General features: G+C 45.2%; 1 protein-coding gene across 1 annotated transcript in view; it reads left to right on the top strand.

Moving 5' to 3' along the window:
• Positions 1–23,652, top strand: part of LOC139057641 (protein regulator of cytokinesis 1-like) — a 73,102-nt gene that overhangs the window by 4,771 nt on the left and 44,679 nt on the right. The window contains exon 2 of the mRNA XM_070536232.1: positions 10,537–10,792. Coding sequence (XP_070392333.1) covers positions 10,537–10,792 — 256 coding nt within the window. The remainder of the gene's footprint in view (positions 1–10,536; positions 10,793–23,652) is intronic.

Here is a 23,652-nt window from a genome sequence, read left to right as displayed (position 1 = left end):
TGTAACAGTTCCTCCAGACCTTTAGAGAACAGCGATAGAAGAGAAAGTGGTCAGTAATTGGCCAGGTTATTTTTATCTCCACTTTTAAAAGCTACAATAACTTGAAATTTGCATTTTTTGTGGAAAAGTTCGCTGCATAACAAGAAGTAGCTTGCTCCACGATGTAAATTCTCATATTTTAGCAGATGGAATCGCCAAAAACATAATTGTAAACTGAAACTATGTATAGTGAAACTCACGGCCACAGCAGAATTTTATGCTGGGGAGCTCACCCGTCGCAACTGATGACAACTATGCAGCAAGTTGCAGGGCAATCTTAGCATGGCCAAAACACGGTCGCTGCTACGCCATCTTCTTGACCCCACACAAAGCAAGGCAGTTAGCCAGCAAACAATCCAACATATCCTACACAACGATCCAGGTTCTGATGACAAAATCCTGGAGGAGTAGCGGGCGTGATACATAGGCGATTTCGAACCCACACAAGGACAACATCCAACGTACAGCGGGAGTGACAATTGCGACCTCGACAAGCCGATCAATATCACTGAGGTGCAACAAAGCACTCTATGCACTCACTCACATGAACCACCATACCAGGCAAGGACAAAATAAATAACAAACTTCTGCGCAATCTGGATGATGGCGCCATTCAGTCTCCTACTGACCTCTTTAATCATCATTGCGAAGCGGGTATGCTACCAGCAGACTGGAAGCACACGGACTCCAAACTCTCCAGCTTAGAAAATATGTGACCAATATTTATTTATTTATTATTCAATATACCCCCAAAGGCCCTCATTACGAGGGCAGTCCAAGGCACTGGTCATAGCCTGTACATAATAAAAACAAGAGAATGTAACAGAAGTAATAATACAGTGAAACATCGGTAAAATACAAGATAATTAGGTCACAATTATTAAAGAGAAAACATTAGTACATATTAGGAAAACATAAGTCAACTGCATGAAAAACACCAACAAACATTGAAAACACTGTAAAAGTTGCAAAAAATAATAAGATTAGTCAATAAGTCGTGAGCGAATTGTTGAAACTTAGTCAAGTCTGGTTCCGTGGCAATGACTGATGGTAAAGCGTTCCATTCAGTTATTGTGCGTGGTAAGAACGAATATGCATAATGGGTTGACGGGCAGTTAATGCATTTGACTTTGTATGGATGGTCACGGCGTGGAAAAATAACTGGTGGTGACTGAAATAAATCATCGTGAAGTGATGGATGGTGATAAAGCTTATGGAAAAGTGCTAGGCTAGAAATTTTATGGCGAAGTGCTAAGTTGTCCAACTTGGCTTTATTTTTTAACGAGGTGACGCTGGTGTAACGTGAATAATCTGGAAATATAAATTGTGCAGCACGGTTCTGCAAGGCTTCGATGTTACTGATGATATAAGTTTGTTCAGGATCCCAGATGCCTATTCTAGTTTAGGACGGATTAATGTTGTGTATGCTAGTTTTTTAACATGTATTGGGGCTTCCTTTAAGTTATGTTTAATAAGCCAGAGAGTACGGTTTTAAGAGGCAAGGGTAAGATTAATATGATTATTCCATGATAAGTTAGACTGAAGATTGATGCCAAGGTACTTGTAAGTAGTTGCGAGTTCCACAGCATTGTTATCAAGGGAGTAGGTGGTTGGAATTCGTGGCCTATTGGTGAAAGACATGAGTTTAGTTTTGGAAATATTTAATGGCATTAACCAATTAGAACACCATGCACTTATTGCGTCCAGGACAGTTTGTAGTAAGTGGCTATCAGTGTTATTTGTATCACTAACTTCACTAACTAATTCCACTAACTTCACGCCTAGGCAAGCTTCTGGAACATGTCATTCTGAACCGACTTCAACCTTATCTAGAATCCAGCGACCTTTCTTCTGAAACGATGTTCGGATTCCGGCCCCACCTTTCTACCCATGCCATCCTTCAGCTGAAGGAACAAGTCCTTAAACACAACACCTGTGCGATTCTAGCACTTGATCTGAAAGGCGCTTTCAACAATGTGGCTCTTCATACTATCCTTAAAAACCCAAGTCTCACGAACTGTGGTCGTAATACTTGCAATTAAATATGCGCCTTTCTAAGCAACCGCACGACCACAATAGGCATTGGCCCACTCAGAACCTCGATGTTATCTACCCACAACAAAGGAACCCCACAAGGTGCTGTTCTGTCACCCACTCGATGCAATACCAGGAATCGGGCATGCAATATACGCCGATGACATCACTATCTGGACCACCATTGGCTCCGAAGGAGAGAAACAAGACACCCTTCAACAAGCGACCAACGTCGTCCAGCAATATCCAAAACAAGTGGTCTCTGGTGCTCCCCCCGAGAAGTCGGAATTATCAGTCGTTCGACAGAAATCGTGAAGAAAACTAATTGAAATACCCCACATCACACTCACCTTCGACGGCAAAGAAATACCAACAGTAAACCGCATCCGCATTCGTGGCCTCCACATACAACAGGACGGCGGAGGCGATTATACCATCCAATGTCTCAAGCAGACCACCTTCCAAATCATGCAAATGGTTAGCTGCATCACCACCAAACAATGCATACTGAAAGAAGACGACATAGCACAGCTCATCCAGGCCCTGATAATCAGCCGCATTGCCTACGCTGCCCCGTACTTGCCCCTCACTCCCAAGGAGATAGATCAATCAGACGTGCTTCTTCAGAAAGCATACAAGCAAGCACTCGGCCTATCACCGGGAATGGCACTCAAGCTTGAAGCCCTAGGAGTCCATAGAGAAATAAGAGAAATTGACCAATAAGAGCAATAAGAGAAATTGTAGACGCCAACCTCGCAAGCCAACGAGAGCGCCTAGCCTCACACCAACAGAAAGAACAGTCCTAGCGCGCCTAGGCTACCCCAAAATGCCGTGAACAAACAATCCATCTGGCCCCCAACTTTAGGGAGCACATCAAGGTAGCCCCTATTTCCAGAAGCATGCACCAGGAACATCGTGCCGGTCGTCGCCAAGCTCGCACGAAGACTCTACAGCCAAAATAGGGCAGTCTCCCTACCACACTATACACAGATGCCGCGCAGTACCCCCAAAAAGCAGTCATGATGGCCAGCGTTGTCGACCATAACCTTCAAGAGGTGGTCTCGATGACGGTCCGAACTGCCAGCGCCCTCGTAACAGAGGAGACAGCCATCACCTTGGCCATCACCTCTAGTCTGACCAACGAGTACGTCACAATTATTAGACTCCCAGGCAGCTTGCCGTAGCTACACGAGAGGCAGAATATCTTCAATCGCCCACCGACTCCTCAAACAAGCCTCCCAATTCCTGGACAACAAAATAGTATGGACTCCAGGACATGAGTTCCTCCGTGGAAATCAGCATGTGCATGCTGTAGACCAAGCTCATGCCTCCCGGGCGCAATAAGAGAGAGATACGGCCTCAACTATGGAGCCCGTACCTTTATACAGTGAAAGCTCGTTAATTCGAACTTCAATAATTTGAATTTATGGATAATTCGAACTGTACGATTTGGTCCGGCCAAGCTCCACAGAAGTCTATGTATAAAAAAGTCCGTTAATTCGAATGCGAGAAGGTTCCCTCACGGATAATTCGAACTACGCTCGCCTGGCACACGGCCAGAGAAATGCGCCTACTGCCTACACACAAGGCTGTATTGCCTTCGAAACGGAGAGAACGGCGAGAGAAGGCAAAATTGGAAAAAATCTAATCGACGCGGAGTCAGCCAGAAGGCAGCGGCGGCTGCCGCCTCTCCGTTCTACGTAACCTCCAAGACTTCTTGCCCGTTGCGAATCTCGGAGGCTTTCCGAATCTTGTACAGATGCTAATGTTGTGCGGAGATGGCACGGCAAGCTCCAAAACACAGCGAATCAAGTACGTCGCAGCTGCGCTTGCAATCAAGAACCAATGAATCGGGGCCTTCACCACCTTCACATGTTCAGCGTCTTTGTCTCAGCAGTCTTCATCGGTTGTGGACCTCTATTTTCAGCTTAGGAGGTATTGGCCGTCACGATTCATTGTGATGGTGTTAAGCTTCGGCTAACGTTCGTTTCAGTGGACATCAGTGGTGTGGCACAGTCGGACCCAGAGCTTCGACTTGAAGATGGCGTGTGCGTGGGCACACGCCATCACTTTCTGACACGCCAAATTTCTGACATGCCCTACTGCTTCCAAATCGCAGTGTACTGTTGCCCTCCTTCACTTTCGTTAGTTCGAACTTTCGTTAATTCGAACTGAAGTGGCTTCCCCTTGCGGTTCGAATTAACGAGCTTTTACTGTAATACAACAACATACTACAACACCACGGATTGAACAGACAATACCCACCTCCACACAAGACCCTCTCACGTGAAGATGCCTTAACATGGCGACAATTACAAACCAATACATACCCCCATTTAAGCGGACTACACGCAATACACCCTACACTACAGTCGAACCCCACTATATCGAACCCGTTTACATTGAGTTATTCTATATATCAAACAATTTCTGGGCACGGTATAGTTACAATGAGTATATATAGCAAAAATTACGTTTACATCGAACAAAAGTAGCAGCAACTCCCGATATATTTATTTATTTATTTATTCATACTGTCGATCCCATCAGGGATCATAACAGGAAGGGCATACATAGTTATCTTGCAGTGTAACAATAATAATTAGCGCAATAATAAGGTTAGACATATTAAACATGCAGTTAGCAGAGGCAGACAATGTAGTAGGCATAAAAGTAACGTTATACTCTGTAATAATGTTGATAAAAAAAGCAACAGGTAATCAAAGCCAGAAAATATACAAAGGTGAACAAAATGGCATGCATAAATTACACAATACATAGCATTAAATTTAAGAGTAACAAGGGGTAATTAGGTAGTCTGTCAAACATCAATGGTGGTAAGCAATAATTACAACAAGAAGGAAGTAAACAATTTGCATAAATCAACAATAGTACTCAGTAGTGGCAAGTAATACAAGTTATAAAAGTGAGGTATACACAAGAGGTAGTAATCCATAAGATACGGTTAAGGTGTCGTTAAAGAAATTGTGATTATGTACACAATCTAATGAAATAAAATGGCACAAAAATAGATGGTGACACAAGTACATCATAATTGCGAAACGCGCAATTCATTTTCGGCTAATGTCAAAAAAGTAGTTAACGATGGGCTGTCTGTAATATTAGGGTCCAGCTTGTTCCATTCACGTGTCGTGTCACGTGTCAAAACGTCGAGCGGCGGAAAAGTGCCCCCAGAAGTTGGCTTTCCCTCGTGCTTGCGGGGAAACCTGACGGCGCGGCTCCATCCAACTGCTCTCCCTACCGTGACCGCACTGCTTCGGATGAGCCGTCGGCACCCTCCTGCAAAAAGTGATCCTGGCCCGCCCGCAGCACTTGCTCAGACAGCCAATCAGAGGCTCTTGTGCCCTCATCGTGCAAAATGACGAAAGTGCGAGTTGTGTTGGTGCTTTTCTGGTCCATTGTGTGTGTGCCTTGTGGGCCTTCTCCCGGAGTGTCGCCGTGATGAAGCGGCAGAATTTGCCTTTCGTCGTGAAGCTTGAAATCATAAATCGGGTCGAACGTGGTGAGAAGTCGGATGTGTCCCCACAGCGTGAATGATTCCGAGGAACACTCTCGGGGTAATCTTGAAGAATAAGGGGGAAATTAAGTGGCCAAACTCTCGCACCAGTGCCCGTGGCGCCTGACGCGTACGCACAACCGTGTACGAGTGGTTCATCCGAAATTGCTTCAGCCGTGCCGGCTTCCATGTGCTCAGTGATGACTGTAAATTCTGATGAATGTGATGCAGTCGTTGCCGGTGTTGCCGTAACTTGGAGCGGCTGTCAGAATTTCCGGAAGCTGTTGACGAATCAACAGTGGACGAGTTTGTGAGTGCAAATGATGGTGTCGCTATCACAGGAGAGCTAGAAAACGAAGACTACACTGCTGACATCGTACCGTCGACACAAGTGAAAGTGGGCACAATGAGGAAAGCAACGACGGTCCTTTGCCCACATCCTCCGAAGGGATTGGTGCGCTCGCACTAGTCCGGTGCTTCTGCGCGAGTGCGGAAGGTTGCGGCCTCAGCTGCTCCCGACTCCTTAGACAATGTGAAGAAGTGCGTGCGTCGCAGGCAGCGAAATTGCCCAAGCAGCAAGAAATGCAGGACTATTTCATGAGAAACTAAGCTAGTCTCATAAATAAAGTGATTTTATACATGGTATTTGCTTTTATGACATCCAATTACTCAGCAGGCTTATATCAAATTATGCTCTAGATCGAACTGATAGGCGTTTTTTTGCGAGTTCGATATAGCCGTGTTCGACTGTATACTCGTACAAATGTTCCCTTTGTAACGACTGCGCCTCCCTATATCACACCACATGGGTGTGCCCCAACGTGAAGGCAGCCCTGCAAACACCCAACCCCACACCCGAGCAGTGGGAGGCCGTGCTGACTAGTTCAGACCCTCATAACCAGCAGCAGCTAATGCACTGGGCCCGGGAGCAAGAGCTGCAAGAGCCCTGGACCAAGAGCGCAAGCAGAAAGACACCTGCTTGTCCTTTCTTTATTTTTTTTCTGTAATAAATGTTTTTCCTCCTCCTCATATTTTATGCTTGCACTGTGCACGGGGATGAAACTTGTTCCACTTATGTTAGATGGCGTTTAGTGGTTGTTTTCAAATGTTTGATGACTACTATTTGAAAAATATTCATACTTATAGTTAGTGACTATTTGATTTGGAGATAACATCAAATGGGACATTCTTCAATGCATCATATGAAAGTCATGGGTAGTCGCACCCCTAGTATACATAAAGATTAATTGGCTAACCAAACTGCCATCCTGAACTCGGGGGCATTTACTCAAAAGTTGGGACTGTCCCGCTAAATTCGGGATGGTTGTCAAGCCGACTCTGAAATCAGCACAGAAAAAAAATATCAAGGGGTCTGTTTGGTCTTTATCAGCCTACTGTAATGTTTTGAGCAAGAAAACCATTAATGTGATTTTGCGAGGCAAGGATTTATTGCTGCATTCAGAGTCCTGCATATTTTACTTAAGGTACTAAGAAAGCGATTTTGTGTTTACCATGCACTGTTCTTGCAAAAATTAGCAGTTTGAGGTCCACGTTGTTCACTGTAATGCTTGCTACAGTTAATTGCCTGGTCTTTGACAAAGAATGTTCAAATTTGCCATTGCTTATGGGAGGCAAGCTGCCGCCACAACAGCTCAAGCATAATCTTGTGTTGCTGGCAGCTGCAGAAAGCAGCCAATCGGATAGCGTTGTTGCATGTTGCCCATTCCTGGAACACGCAACACCAGTCCCTGTATGCTGCTTTCTGCCGCTGCCAGTAGGCAGCTACACAAGTTAATGCTTGTGCCATTGTGGCAGCAACTTGTCTCCTCATAACAATGGCAAATTTGCACATTTTCCTTAAAAACCAGGTACTTAATTGTAGCAAGTGTCACTCTGAACGACAAGGGACTCCATAATGTGATTTTGCAAAATTTAGGCAAGAACAGTGCAGCGCTAAGCACAATCTTTTTTCGAACATGTTGAGTGAATATGCAGGACACCCTGTATTATGTGATACCGAATGCATGTTATGTGGGACGTTATGTGGAAGAGAATGGAAATTTGCTTTTATGTAGGTAAAATTTCGTTGGAGATTGTGATAGGTTTGCAGACTACTTTGCACCATTATTTGAGAGTTCTAGAGTAGGGACCCCAAAAGTTTGGGTACTCTGCTCTAATAATAATAAAAAGATAATAGGATAGCGCTTGGCACATGCGAATAGCATCTTGCGCTTGTAGCGCCACTACAGCAGTAGAGGAAAGCTATTATAAATAATTAAATTATACCATTTTAGGAGAAGAGTAATTTTGACATTCATGTTGCCACATTTAACTACAATTTAGAGGCTATTCTATCTGCAGCAAGCAATTCGTTGAGCTTAGTTTTGAATGACCAATTTTAGGTGCCTCACCAGCCAAGTTAAGGCCTACAAGTTAGGCCTACAAGCCATGAAATCTACAATCTAATTCGGAATTAGCGGCATCAATGAATCAATCTTCATAACACATGCTAGTTGAGAGAAAGCGATAACCGCAGTCACGTCTCCTAGCTTGCAAGTTTCATGCAGTGCCACGAATTTAGTTGGTGGAAGCTTGGGTGAGTTGGTGATTCAATATTGACATGTTTGCACAGTGCAATAGACGAGGACTGAAGAAAGAACACAACACAGGCGCCTTTGTTGTGCTCTTCCTTCAGTCCTCGTCTTTTGCGCTGTGCAAACATGTCAACACGAATCGAGCACAGTTTGGTGCTAGGTTAAATCCATCGCTTCGATGGGTGCCGCTATGTTTGTCAATGCAAAGCTTTTGGGGCTCCTGCTAAATCAGTGAAATAGCATGTCTGATGCCAAACTTAATCTGTTTGCATTTCGTGCATCCACGGTGGCTTTGACGCTATTTCTTTGAGGCCCCGAACATTAGGGCGTCTATTCTAAAACCCTCTATTGTGATAAATATGTCAAGAAATAAAAATGCTGACCTTGTCTACAGTAAACAAGGTGGGGGACATACCATATTCGAAGAGCTAGTGGCAACAGCAGCAACAGATAACTCCAGTAGAAAGAATGGTTTCTATTTGTGTTGAGCTCCTAGAGCCTAGACAAAATTTCACATTGTGAAGCTTGCTAAAGGCTGATGCGGAAGCTGTTATTTATTCAACTAAGGATGACATCAAATTTCAAAGAAGCTTGTTGCAGTTGGAGCAATGAGAAATGCACTCTATTTTTTAATATTTTAGAGTTCTTTTAACAGCTGGGATATTTTCGTCTGGGTTTTCTGTAATTAAAATTTCTTCCTGTATTGATCACAAAGTTTGCCCAACTGCATGGTGTTGTGGTGCATGATGTGTGACAGTTCCCTCTAATAAAATTGCAATTATCCTTGGGGTAGGCATCTCTGATGCAAATGAAGAATTGCATAATTTTGTTCTGGGAAAGTAAAACATTCGTGCAGATAAAAGTAAATCGATATAGACTGACGATGTACACTGTTAAACTTTATTGTTGATCTCATGGTGATTGGTTGATTAATAGAACAAAAGTAAATGTAAGATTGTTCTTCTTCCTTTTTTTTTTTTCTTTGAGACTCCCGCACAGTTTACAACTATATACAGGGCATTAAGCTTCAGTAAGATCCTTCAACCTTGCCAAGTTCAGATTTGGGCTCTTGCGATACACTATATGTAGTTTCTTTGCCAATAAAATATTATTCAGGCCCAAGCAGATGTCAGCATCAATTATGTTAGTACGCCCGGGTGTGAAAGCTTCAATGTGGCATTGCCGCCCTTCTCTTTTTTTCAGGATAATTGCACCTTTCTGCAGGAGCAGTTTCTTTCTTTTATTTATTATTTTTTAAATTTTTTGCAGAAACATAACTTTTTATACTTGCGAACAACTTTTCTTGGCTATGAAGCGAAGGCTACGAAAACTAAGCGCGTCTCTTTCACCGCTACTGGAAGTAGTCCCGCAGTTTTGCTCATGTTTTTTTACGTGGGAAATAGGAAACAATACTTGTTTTTTTTACAACACCTAATTTGAAACACTACATAATATTCACCAGTCAAATATTGGTATATTATTGCGCTTTTAGTTTGCTCTTTCGAGTTTTCGCACACTCGAGACCGTTGCTCGTTCTGCAAGTTCATCAAACGTAAAATGACACCTGTGTCTTCTGGTGAGTGTTCGTGCTTGCTGTCTCGCCAATTAACTCCCCTGAGAGGCTGTTGACTAACTTTGGCAACTAAAGACTGTTGAAGAACACAAAATAAGTTTTTCCAGCGTCTGCCCAGAAACCAAGCGAGCCCCTCTGGAAATCGCAACCATCGGCACGTACAAACGAGCGAGCGAGCTGACTGCTGCACAGGCTCTACCGACGGCAGCATCGGTGGCGCGTCTCCATATGGCTGCTTTGGAGCTCCAACGCAGGCTGCGATGCTGGCTGTTCAGAACTTGGTACACGTCGTGTGTGAATAAACACTGATTCACACCGAGTTATTGTATCTGCCTTGACTAGAGAAGTTGTGCGAGGTTGGCGAAACAGAAACCAGTGCTGAGCGCGCCCGGACTACATTGTGTACGAATACAGTCATGTGCAAAAGCTCCGCCCCCGTTGCTTTCGCTTCATAGCCAAGAAAAGTTGTCCGCCAGTATAATACAGTACCAGTTATTAATCTTTAGTGTGTCTTTAATCCCTAATTGGTTTGACACCCTAATATCATTGCAAGCGATTGCGACTTTTTGGCTTTTGATGACCTCATCTCGTCATGAATATTTTGCCACTCTGAATGGCTTGTGATGAGAAGCTGTCAAAGGTTGTTTTTCCTTCCACAATATACTTAGGCAGCAGGTGCTGCATGATCTGCACTAGTGAAATCATTATTGTTGAGGTGCTGGAATAAGTGATGCTGTGGTGAGGTGTGCTTAGACTCTCTTGTTTCTTTCTGAATGCAGGGCGCAGATGAGTCAGCACATCTGTGAAATGGTGCGAACTAAGGTCAGTGAGCTGATGAGCATTTGGTCCGACGTGGGCATCACTTACGAGGCTACACGAAGCCGTCTCGAGCGTACTCGGGCCCACATTGCCAACCTGCTGGACCAGATGCTCGAGGGCGAAGTTGAAATGCGGGAAAGACTAATCCGAAACATCAAGGAGTTCAGCAATGAGGTTCAACAGCTAGCCTTAGAGCTCTCAGTTGCCAGCCCTGCGGTAAGTTCTGGCATAGCTTTGCTGCTTCCTGAAGGACCACAATTGAAAAAGGCAATTTAGACTGCTGCAATATCATTTCATATTTCGATTTTGATTCCTTTGGCATATAAAATGTTGACTGCTAGTGGAGATAGAAGATAAAGGCCAAGCACTGTCTACTTTTAAGCCCAAACTTCAGCATGACTACAAGCGTAATGTTGCAGGTCAGTTATCTTTTTTATACTTGTGCTGTCTTTGTCTCTAAGGGAAGTACTAGACCAAACTTTATTAGGCTGAAAGTTTGGTTCATCTAGAACGAAATGCATTTCCGCTTTATTAATGAACAATAGAAGTATACTGGCATGACATTTTCTTCTTCTGCACTTTTCTTGCATTAGATGAATGTCCTAGTGCTCCAAACAGTAGATAATATACTGCCAAGCTACCAGAGTGGATTAAATCGTTTAGTGTAATAATAGTACTTTTTTTAGAGCAGCTTTAGTGGACCAATCACATGCTGCATGTTGTACGGGCACATACGAAACATCTTGTCCTTGTGTGAAAAGTGATCAACTACAGTGTTTCTGTTATACGTATTATATTACCCTTTTTGTGTTTCTGTTTACGTGTATGTGTCAAAATAACTGGAAATGTGTTATACTTGATGTGCTGTGTTATAGCGATATTGTAAAATGATCAACTTCAGAATTTTTTTGTGATACTATTTTTATTCTGTAGCATTCACTAGTATACATCTGTTACAATACTTATTTGTGTGACTGTTTTGTTTATTGCACATTTGTACTAACTTAAGTGCCTGCAATGCAGGGGGTGTGAGTGCCAGTGTCCTTTTCTCCCACCCTCATGTTCATCGAACATGAATTAAAGTGAATTGAATTGAAATTTAAATTACTGGGGAAGCACATGCTCAGTGATGTGGCTGGTTTCTTTCCTGCAATCACTGCAGCAGCTATGAAGACGAAGCACAGCATATTTTTTATGAGCTAGCACTGTCATGCATAACCTTATTGCTACACAATGCCCACAAATTTTGCTGTGTCATGACAGTGTCGATGACTCCTAGTCTGATATTTTGAGACAGGCTTCACGCCAAATTATCATATCCTGTACTTGCCAATTTTTCTTTTAGCCCTTTTAGGAGCAAGATTTACAAAATGTGCCTATGCTGGTTTAACCAGGCAGCAATGTGTGCTGTCATGAGGAGGCAGCGCAGCAATGTATTTCCGCCTTGCCATGATGTAGGCAGGAGCTTATCAACGTTGCAGAGTTTGCTACTTCAGCTTAATCAAATATTTTCTTTTTGTCTAACAGATATGCTAAATTTGGACAGCTAGAACATTCCATACTTGCAGTTAAGAAGTTTATTACTGGGGTGCGAGAGGAATGTCACTTTTAACATATTGTGGGCAACTTCCGCTGCTGGTCAGTTCAGTGCTGTGTCATCGTAAAACTCGTAATAGCACAATACAAGACACAGTCAAAAGGAAGGTAAAAACTGTTGTGAATCAGCTTGTGCCGCAGACACGCGTTTATATTGTTAGATTCACCGGCCACACCTCTTGTTAATCGGCAGTGGCTGTGGTGACGTGACAAGAAAAAGGCTATAAAACTACACTAACCTTTAATAAAGTCTTCGTTCTTCACCAACCGCTTGTCGAGTTATTACAGTGGTGACGAGGGTGCCCAGCGCCGGGCCGCTGTCTGCTCCATGGCGACCCATGCCGTACCGCCAGGTTTCGACGAAATGGAAGACAGTTGGGATGCTTACCAGGTATGTCTGGAGCCCTACTTCGAAGCTTACGAACTCGTTGACACGAAGAAACAAGGAGCCCTGCTAACGGCACCCTTAAGCATGGCAACAGTTGGCATAATAACAGGATGATGCGCGCCGGCCAAGATTCAAGAGCTCACCTACAAGAAGCTGCTTGAACTGCTGACAAAACACTTTGCGCGCCAAGGCAATGAAATAGCAGAGCCGTACAAGTTCTTCACCAGATGCCAGCGTCCCAACGAGACAACAAAGGACTTTATTGTTGAAATTCTGATGAAGACCTGCCGTTGCGACTTTGGCGCAGCACGGGACAGGATGCTACGAGACAGACTTGTTTGCAGTCTACGTGATGCCAGAGTTTGTCGGAAGCTTTTGGCAGAACCTTCTCTGACGCTGAAAGGAGCCGAAGATATAGCTTTAGCAGCCGAGATGGCAGCCCTCAACATTGATCATATGGAGAAGACACAGGAGTATGGCAACGGCCATGCCGTGAGGAGCAAGATGCAAGGTCAACCGTATTACCACAAGACACACCCGCACACTTTTTGACCAAGCGAAGACGTCGTTTTCCCATGTTGCGGTAGCACTGAGCACCAGGCAGCAAAGTGCAAGTTTCACCGGGTGGAGGGTTTTCACTGCCAACCTAAAGGGCACCTAGCTAAAATGTGTGTATGGAAACAAGGGGTGGACCATTGTGAAGAGCATTCTTCAGAGAGCGACAGCAGCGAACTTTGTCTACCGAGTTTGTAAGCTGTGTCGGTAAACTGGGTCAAGCCCGTGGTTCGCATCCTCTGCTGGAGCGGAATTCTGCTCACAATGCAAGTGGACACCGGATCACCTGTGGAAAACATACTTCAAGCATCGGCATGTCTGGCCTGTGCTCTGCGAGACGTCTTTGCAGTTCTGCTTTTTTGGCAAGCTTCCCGTGAAAGGTTAGCTGAAGCTTCCGGTCTCATATGCAGGAAAAACCCTAGATGCAACTCTACCCGTACCACAATGCGATGGCCCGAATTTGTGCGGACGCAATGTCATCAGTGCATTTGAGCATAGCGGATGGCCCGTCCTCAGCATTCTTGGTGAGGAAACCTTTGGTGAGCAAAATGTCCCTGACCGTACTTTGGTTAGCACGCTCTTAGAGGAGTCTAGGGCTCATTGATGGCCCCGCGGTCCATTTGCAGTTGCGGGAAAATGCGACGCGGGAGCAAATATCAAATAGCGGTTGTCGCAGTATGAGCGCCCAAGCAACTTTGCATCTATCGTCGTCTGTGGCAAACCCTGATTTGACGACCCTCAGGGAACTTGTGCGCGGTATTGTATGTGAAGAGCTGGCTAAAACTTTGTGCAGTGTTTCCTCTACCCCATGTGACTGCTCTAAGCGATACAGTTTGCGAAGTGGTCAAGCAACTGGTACAACCGCTGGTCGCACTGCCAACTGCAACCAACCCCTCTTCTGTCGTATGACGAAGCCTTAAAGGGATACAGAATAAAAATCTAAGAATATTGAGAAAGCACCACAATTGCATTCCTAAGACACAGTTGCTCTTCTATAGTTCTTATTCGGGTTATTTTTGAGCGGATGGCTTCATTTTTGACGCGCTGAGCGGTTACCGGGTCACACGCAACACGCTCCGGTCAACAAGCTGGCAGATCTGACATCACACCCCGCGTTGTGCCATGCACAATGCTTAGTGAGAATGATGGCATGAGCGGAGATTGGCTCTGAATTCGATGAGCGGCCTACTGAATGACCACACGTGATAAAGGCATATGCATACGATCCGTCCGCGTCATCTAGCGGTGACAACGACCCACACAGCAGTCCCCCTCCGTAATGCTGAGAGAGCCTGAAGCAGCAACGTGGTGTTTACGTTGTGCACTGCATGCATCCGCGTAGGCCTTGAGGGATTAGGAAAAATTGTGCGCTTTCACATTCATGACAGGTGCAAGCTTGCTGTGCTTGCTGTGTGACAGATGCAAACTTGCTGCAAGCTTTCTCTGTACGGAGCGAGCCGCTCCCTACAGAGTGGAGACAACTGCGGCATCTACTACAGCGCTAATCGCGGATGCCATAGTAGACGCCTTTGGCGGACACAGTAGGGACGCTTTGCCGGCGCTCGTGTGTCTTTAAAGCATGCAGTATTCCCTCGGCATTCTGCAGCGTTGACCCGGCTGCTCCTCACATCAAACCGCAAAACCACGAGGTGAAAGATGAGATTTTTGAACAGTTCACACAAGCAAGCGGTACGAATTGGACGGTCAAACAACAAAGCAAACACATCGCATCAAATGTCACTCTCCCCTTTTGTGCGCTGGGTGTGGGTGATCGCTTGCAATGGGCGGGAAGAAGTGAGGCAGGTAAGTGTGACGCAATATGATTTTGCTAGAGCTTTCCAAGGAGGCCACAAGGTGCGGCAATCTGAGACAGTCATTAGATTAATTACATTTTGCTCATTTCTGCTCAGTGTTGTTTAGGTCACTCAGTGCGGTAGCTATCATTGGAGCCAGAAATTTCGGCGACAAAGTTTTTATTCTGTATCACTTTAAGAGCTCGTATGCCAGCAGTCAGCTGTCCGTCCTGTCCAGCAACGCAGCAGATGGCACAGTACTTCTTGAACCCTCTGCCTTCTGCATGCCCAAGTCTGAACATGCGGAAATCCAGTGGTTGGCACACTCCCGACAATCAGCCACTCTGCTACCATTGTGGCGAAGCAGGTCACCTGTATAGGGAGTGTACATACCGACAGATGGGCCTTCCTGGGTTTTGCCCAGACGCACGTGGACCCCAGGATGGTGTGTCCCCGAGCTATTGCCAAGTACTTGGCAAGCCACCAGTCCTCGGCTCTCCCGTGACGTCAGTCCCTCTCTCCTCCTCGACTCCTCCCCATCTCCTCAACAGTCACCTAACCAACACTTTGTGCTCACGTAAAGTGTTTGGGGCAGATCTACTAGGCCCTCAGCCCATGCCAGGGAAAGCAGCAGCGAACTCCGATGGTGGAGCCGCTGTTGACCGAACCATAAAATATCCTTCTCCCCAGATACGCTGGACTACCGCAGATGATTCCCTGTCACAGCTGCATGCCATTGACAATGAAAGTGTTTCTGCTCTCATCCCCATTCAGGTCGACAACTGTCCGTTCACTGCCCTTGTGGGCACTGGTGCCAATTATTCCGTTACGAGTGCTGAACTAGCGGCTCAACTGAGTCACGATGCCATGGCACAGACCAAGCCTCTAACAGCGGGTGGTCATCTCTTGACGTCAATTGGGAGATGCACAGCCAGACTCCAAATTCGTCTGTCAACGTACACTGCAGCTTTCATCGCACCGCGCGAGTGCTTTCGGAAAGTCATCCTTGGAATGGATTTTCTTCGCAAGCACGGAGCTGTTATCCACCTTTGCGAACTGATTATAATGTTTTCTATAACTACGCACCCGTACTGCAAGATTGTAGCACACGCAAATCAGCACTGTGTGTTGTTGGCACCGTAACACTTCCACCTCGAACTAATATGTTCATAACTGTTGATGGCGACTGTGACCATGATGGTAGTGTCATCGCTGAAGGAAACCTGTCGGTGCTCTTGGCTCGAATCTGTCACCCGTATCATTATTCAACTGAATCGCAGGATGACTGCACTTTTAATTGCGAACTTCAGCGACGAGTACCAACACCTGGCAAAGTGAACGGCCATTGCTCACTTTGAAGGGGTTGGGGATGCACAAAGTTCTCCACTTGCTCAGCTTTCTGCAGCAGCCAAGAGTGATGCCACGATTGTCAGTACAGTTGACATAAATCCTGAGCTCTTAGCCACACAGAAAGAGCATATATGAAGTATTTTATACCTGTTCAGTGACTGTTTTGCACCCATGTCTACAAAAACAGACCCGCATCATGAAGCACCATTTCATAACTGACCCGAACGAACGACCCGTGCATCAGCACACCTACCGAGTGTCACAAAAGGACCAACAGGTGATTTGTCAAGTGAAGCAACGGTGTAATTCAACCCTCAACCAGCCCGTGGGCATCTTTGTTGTACTTGTAAAAAGGACGGCACTCTTCGGTTTTGTGTGGATTACCGCAAACGGAACAAGGTGAAGAGAAAAAATGTCTGCCGTCTTCCCTGCATAGATGACTCTTTAGACCGCTTTCTACATGCCCGATACTTCTCATCAATGGATTTGCAAAGTGGATACTGGCGGATCGAAGTTGATGAACGTGATCGAGAAAAGACTGCGTTCGTAACTTCCGACGGTCTGTACGAATTTAAGGGGCTGCTCTGCGGATTATGCTCAGCTCCCGCAACCTTTCAAAGTATGATGACCACAGTGTTGTCAGGTCTTAAGTGGGAATCATGTCTTGTCTCCACTCCACAAGCTCCACTTGTAACGGCGTCAAGTGATACAGATGACGACAGTCGTTGCCTTTGCGCTGTCGATATATCCAGCTTGACTCGGCAACAGTGGGACGATTTAGAACTCTGGCACCTTATCGACTGTCTTCAAGGCCAAAGTTCAGATCTTCCACAGATACTCACGTGTTTACCATCTTCGTTCTCTCTCCGTGGCAATGTCTTGTACAAAAAAACCCATTGGCGACTGGACATCTCCTTGTCGTTCTGCCTGCACTGCGTGTCGATATTCATTCTGCTTGCCACGATGAGCCCTCTTCAGGCCATTTGGGATTCACGTGTACCTTGGCCCGAATTCATCATTGCTACTACTGGCCTAAGCCCGCCCAGCAAATCGAGCATTATATGAACATGTACTGTGACTGCCAAAATCGAAAGGTTCCACCTCAGTGGACCTTTCGATGTGGACCTCAATGGACTTGAACCCTGTTACACCAACACCATTTCAACAAATTGGCATGGACTTGCTCGGGCCCTTTCCTAAGTCTTTTCTGGCAACCGCTGGATCGTGGTTGCAACTGATTATTAGGTGCAATACTGCGAAACTGGAGCCCTTCATTGAGCCGGTAATATCATGAACTTTTTCATCCACAACATTGTTCTCCGGCATGTTGCACCAGCGGTAGTCATAACAAATCGTAGTACAGCTTGGTGATGTACATCACAGCTGATGCAAAACGTCATGATGCTTAGTGGACCAGCTCATCACCAAGCCACTGCATGCCATCCTCAGACCAATGGCCTTGTGGAGAGGTTAAACAAGACAATCGCTGACGTCGACCAGAAGAATTGGGACAATGTTATGCCTTGCGTTAAATTTGCATACAGCACTGCTGTTCAAGAAACTACTGGGTTCACTCCTTTCCAGTTGTTCCTTGGCCGTGAGGTGACCACTATGCTGGACGCCATGCTCCTACCCGGCCAATACATCACCGTTGACGTGGGTGAATTTACCTGGCTCCAAGACACAGCTTGCGAGCTTGTACGGGAGCGAATTCAGAGTCTACAATACGTAGACTTTGAGGTATAACACTCACCATCGCGAGATTATCTACCGACCCATTGACCATGTTTGGGTATGGACACCCATTTGCCAACACTGTCGGTCGGAAAAGTTACTGCACCGCTACTTTGGTCCCTACAGTGTCCTGTGCCGCCTTATAGAGGGCAACTATGAAGTTCTCCCTGCAGACACCACTCGTCAATCCTGTTGTGTGCAGCAGGTGGGACATTGTCCATGTTTCCAGGATGAAACTGCAGCACTCAAGTTGACGAGACCATTCTCATTTGCACTCACCTTCATCCCACTTATGACCCATTCCCCTTCACAAACGTCATCAGTGTTACTCTCTCTTTTTCTTTCTCTTTTTTTTTTTGCTTTTGAAGCATCGCGACAATGCTTTCTGGACGGGGTAATGCCAGCTACATAGCAGTTGGCTGTTATGCGAATTTGCTGCTACTGCAGGAGCTGAGGACAACGAAGTCAGCTGGGTGCCAACAATGATGAAGACGCATTCTTGGTGCAGGTGTCGGGCTGAATCTCTGCGATTCCTTTAAATTAAATAGCTCTTGCCATACATATAGTAAAATTGACTACATGTTGGACATTTCTTCAATAAAATACCAGTTGAGAGTCGGTATTGTGTTGTCGTTTTTACGTTCCCTGTGTTTGTGTCTTGTTGCGCTGTTACAAATCTTACGATGAATCCTAACCCATTGGCCCAACTTACTCTCTTGATGCAGTGCTGTGTCAGATTCGATTGTCTCCTTGAGTTTCGTATATTTTCCTGTTGCCACATGCAGTAGAACCTTGTTGGGACGTTGCCATTACGCAAGTTTTTCCCCGCACCAGTGTTCAAAATCGAGAACACGAAAAATGACCCAACAGCTACACAAACTTTTTAGAGGTTCATATGTTCCCGGAAAACAAGTTCTTTGGCACCAACGTTCAATACGTTGCCAAACTGTGATCGTATGATACATTTTCGGTCCGCTAGAGCCTATGTACACAAGAGAATTCGCAAGGTGTACGCGATCGAGAACAGTATATATTCTGCCCGCCGTGGCAGCTTCACCGCAATACTCCCCTGCTCGTCTCACGTGGAAACGCCGGCATGCACTGTTTCTCATTTCTGTACCAGCAAATCTTATCTGGGGTCGTCACATGCGGCATCTTCACCTATGTTTCACAGCGCATGGTGCCGTCGAAAGGATAGTGCACGCTTTTAATGGGCAATAACTGAAACGTGCCGCCGTCCCCTGCTGCAGACTGTGGTCGTATACGTTACCCTGCTGCTAGATCCCATGTGAACAAGAAAAGGCATGAGGCGCGCCTGATCGAGAACATTATGTAGATGCCCCTCTCGCATAAAAGCAACAGTGAGCAGTTTCTTATTCCAATACCAACAAATCTCCTCCTGGGTTATCGTATGCCGCATTCATAGCTATTGCCGTCAGACATATTGCGATAAGCATCTTCACCTATCTGTTTTACAGTGTGGAGTGAGTAGCGCCATTGGCAGCATACTACACACGTTTAGTACGCGATAATACAAATGCGCTACCGTTCCCTGCTGCAAGTGGCGCGATGTGGGCATCACGTTTTGCTTTGGCGGCATCCAGCGTTGCCTACCATCTCGATTTCTTTTCGGTATCCTGTTGCTCACTTAAGACACAACGCAACAAGAAAACAAGGAAACGCGCTGGCATCTCATGCCCCAATGGTCCATGCGATGCTTCGCATTACGTAGATGTCAACAATAGTCAAGGCTGTCAAATTCTTTTAGTTAAATCAGATCGTATGTTTTCCAGGTTAATACATTTCTTCTCGCAGTTCTTCCAAAACATATGAATGAGGTTCTACTGTATTATACCCAAGATGCAAGGTTGATTCTTAGCGCTTGCTTCTCAAGCCGCCTATTAGTTATTTATTAGTGAAGAGCCAACTAGTGCCAACAGGCAGGGAAAATCTGTTATAACAGAGTGAGGTGCAATTGTAATTTTAGACTTCGTCAGCCATGTTCTTGTACCTTTCCTCATTGATCGAGCCCCTGCTCGTGGCGAGACTCGTCTGTAAGTGTAGTAGATGTGGGCATTACGAGTGTAGCTTAACATACTACAGTCGATGCTCGTTACAACGGACCCCAATACAACATAGTTTTGGATATAACGAACAATATTTGTACTCTACGTATTTACGTATTTATTAATGTATTACTATTTATTTTATTCATGCAACAAAGTTAGCTTTTAATGGACCGTGCTACTATGGACTATCGGCTACAGCGGACGAAATAAGTTGCAATTTTTTTCAAAATTCGGGCATATAAAACAGACTTTTCCTCTTGTCGACACTGGCTGACAACTGATTTATGAGGGTCAGCTTAAGATCGTGGCTCAATATTGTGCACGTGAGGTAGGAAGGTGGGGCGGAAGCGCGCAGTCTTTTTTAGCGTACGAGGCGCTGGGGGAGGAGTTGTACTCCAGCGGCTGCACAGCCGCTGCGTATTGAAAGTGATCTGCAAAGTGGACAAAGTGAGCCCAGGGCTGGTAGCTTTGCATGTGCTGTGCTTTCGACATTTAGTTCATGTTGAAGCGAGAGACAGCACGAAGGTCAGTTCGCTCGCTGCTTCTGCCCACGCTTATCTCACTTAATTTGCTATCTCAATTGATGCTTTGCCTCTCGGGAGAAACTGCGACTTTTTTTGTTTGCGTTTTACTTCAGACATTCGTAACTGGCTTTTTGCAATAATGTTGTAACACATAGGGACCATAGTTTCGGAAGTGAGGCGTTCCAGGTTACGGACTTCGGATAAAACGAAAATTTTTTGTCGGATTATCAGGCTCCGTTAAACGAGAGTTGACTGTATTTCTACAGCCTTGAAAGTCAAATCCTTTTAGTCAGTTTTCTGCTCCTTAGTGCCTGTATAAAAGGAAATTCATGTTATCGATGTATTGCTCCATGAAGGGGTATCAGGTGTGAGGCAATCCTACCCAGTACATTCACCAGTGTCACGTCTTAATAGGAGACAGGAAAGCTGGTATCATCATCATCATCATCAGCCTGGTTACGCCCACTGCAGGGCAAAGGCCTCTCCCATATTTCTCCAACAACCCCGGTCATGTACTAATTGTGGCCATGCTGTCCTTGCGAACTTCTTAATCTCATCCGCCCACCTAACTTTCTGCCGCCCCCTGCTACGCTTCCCTTCCCTTGGAATCCAGTCCGTAACCCTTAATGACCATCGGTTATCTTCCCTCCTCAATACATGTCCTGCCCATGCCCATTTCTTTTTCTTGATTTCAACTAAGATGTCATTAACTCGTGTTTGTTCCCTCACCCAATCTGCTCTTTTCTTATTCCTTAACGTTACACCTATCATTCTTTTTTCCATGGCCCGTTGTGTCGTCCTCAATTTGAGTAGAACCCTTTTCGTAAGCCTCCAGGTTTCTGCCCCGTACGTGAGTACTGGTAAGACACAGCTATTATAGACTTTCCTCTTGAGGGATAATGGCAATCTGCTGTTCATGATCTGAGAATGCCTGCCAAACGCACCCCAGCCTATTCTTATTCTTCTGATTATTTCCGTCTCATGATCTGGATCCGCCGTCACTACCTGCCCTAAGTAGATGTATTCCCTTACCACTTCCAGTGCCTCGCTACCTATTGTAAATTGCTGTTCTCTTCCGAGACTGTAAAACATTACTTTAGTTTTCTGCAGATTAATCTTTAGACCCACTCTTCTGCTTTGCCTCTCCAGGTCATTGAGCATGCATTGCAATTGGTCCCCTGAGTTACTAAACAAGGCAATATCATCAGCGAATCGCAAGTTACTGCGGTATTCTCCATTAACCTTTATCCCCAATTCTTCCCAATCCCTGTCTCTGAATACCTCCTGTAAACACGCTGTGAATAGCATTGGAGAGATCGTATCTCCCTGCCTGACGCCTTTCTTTATTGGGATTTTGTTGCTTTCCTTATGGAGGACTATGGTGGCTGTGGAGCCGCTATAGATATCTTTCAGTATTTTTACATATGGCTCATCTACACCCTGGTTCCGTAATGCCTCCATGACTGCTAAGGTTTCGACAGAATCAAACGCTTTCTCGTAATCAATGAAAGCTATATATAGGAGTTGGTTATATTCCGCACATTTCTCTATCACCTGATTGATAGTGTGAATATGATCTATTGTTGAGTAACTTTTACGGAATCCTGCCTGGTCCTTTGGTTGACAGAAGTCTAAGGTGTTCCTGATTCTATTTGCGATTACCTTAGTAAATAGCTTGTAGGCAACGGACAGTAAGCTGATCGGTCTATAATTTTTCAAGTCTTTGGCGTCCCCTTTCTTATGGATTAGGACTATGTTAGCGTTTTTCCAAGATTCCAGTACGCTCGACGTCATGAGGCATTGCGTATACAGGGTGGCTAGTTTCTCTAGAACAATCTGCCCACCATCCTTCAACAAATCTGCTGTTACCTGATCCTCCCCAGCTGCCCTCCCCCTTTGCATATCTCTCAGGGCTTTCTTTACCTTATCCGGCATTACCTGTGGGATTTCGAATTCCTCTAGACTATTTTCTCTTCCATTATCGTCGTGGGTGCCACTGGTACTGTATAAATCTCTATAGAACTCCTCAGCCACTTGAAATTTCTCATCCATATTAGTAATGATATTGCCGGCTTTGTCTCTTAACGCATACATCTGATTCTTGCCAATTCCTAGTTTCTTCTTCGCTGTTTTTAGGCTTCCTCCGTTCCTGAGAGCATGTTCAATTCTATCCATATTATACTTCCTTATGTCAGCTGTCTTACGCTTGTTGATTAACTTTGAAAGTTCTGCCAGTTCTATTCTAGCTGTAGGGTTAGAGGCTTTCATACATTGGCGTTTCTTGATCAGATCTTTCGTCTCCTGCAATAGTTTCCTGGTATCCTGCCTAACGGAGTTACCACCGACTTCCATTGCACACTCCTTAATGATGCCCACAAGATTGTCGTTCATTGCTTCAACACTAAGGTGCTCTTCCTGAGTTAAAGCTGAATACCTGTTCTGTAGCTTGATCTGGAATTCCTCTGTTTTTCCTCTAAGTGCTAACTCATTGATCGGCTTCTTATGTACCAGTTTCTTCCGTTCCCTTCTCAGGTCTAGGCTAATTCGAGTTCTTAGCATCCTGTGGTCACTACAGCGCACCTTGCCGAGCACGTCCACATCTTGTATGATGCCAGGGTTAGCGCATAGTATGAAGTCTCTTTCATTTCTAGTCTCGATGTTCGGGCTCCTCCATGTCCACTTTCGGCTATCCCGCTTGCGGAAGAAGGTATTCATTATCCTCATATTATTCTGTTCTGCAAACTCTACTAATAACTCTCCCCGGATATTCCTAGTGCCTATGCCGTATTCCCCTACTGCCTTGTCTCCAGCCTGCTTTTTGCCTACCTTGGCATTAAAGTCACCCATTAGTATAGTGTATTTAGTTTTCACTCTACCCATCGCCGATTCCACGTCTTCATAGAAGTTTTCGACTTCCTGGTCATCATGGCTGGATGTAGGGGCGTAGACCTGTACAATCTTCATTTTGTATCTCTTATTAAGTTTCACAACAAGACCTGCCACCCTCTAGTTAATGCTATAGAATTCCTGTATGTTACCAGCTATATTCTTATTAATCAGGAACCCG

This window comes from Dermacentor albipictus, chromosome 3, assembly GCF_038994185.2.
Source record: "Dermacentor albipictus isolate Rhodes 1998 colony chromosome 3, USDA_Dalb.pri_finalv2, whole genome shotgun sequence".
Taxonomy (NCBI): domain Eukaryota; kingdom Metazoa; phylum Arthropoda; class Arachnida; order Ixodida; family Ixodidae; genus Dermacentor; species Dermacentor albipictus.
Note: the sequence above shows the minus strand (reverse complement) of the source record. Positions and strands in the feature narration are given on the sequence as shown.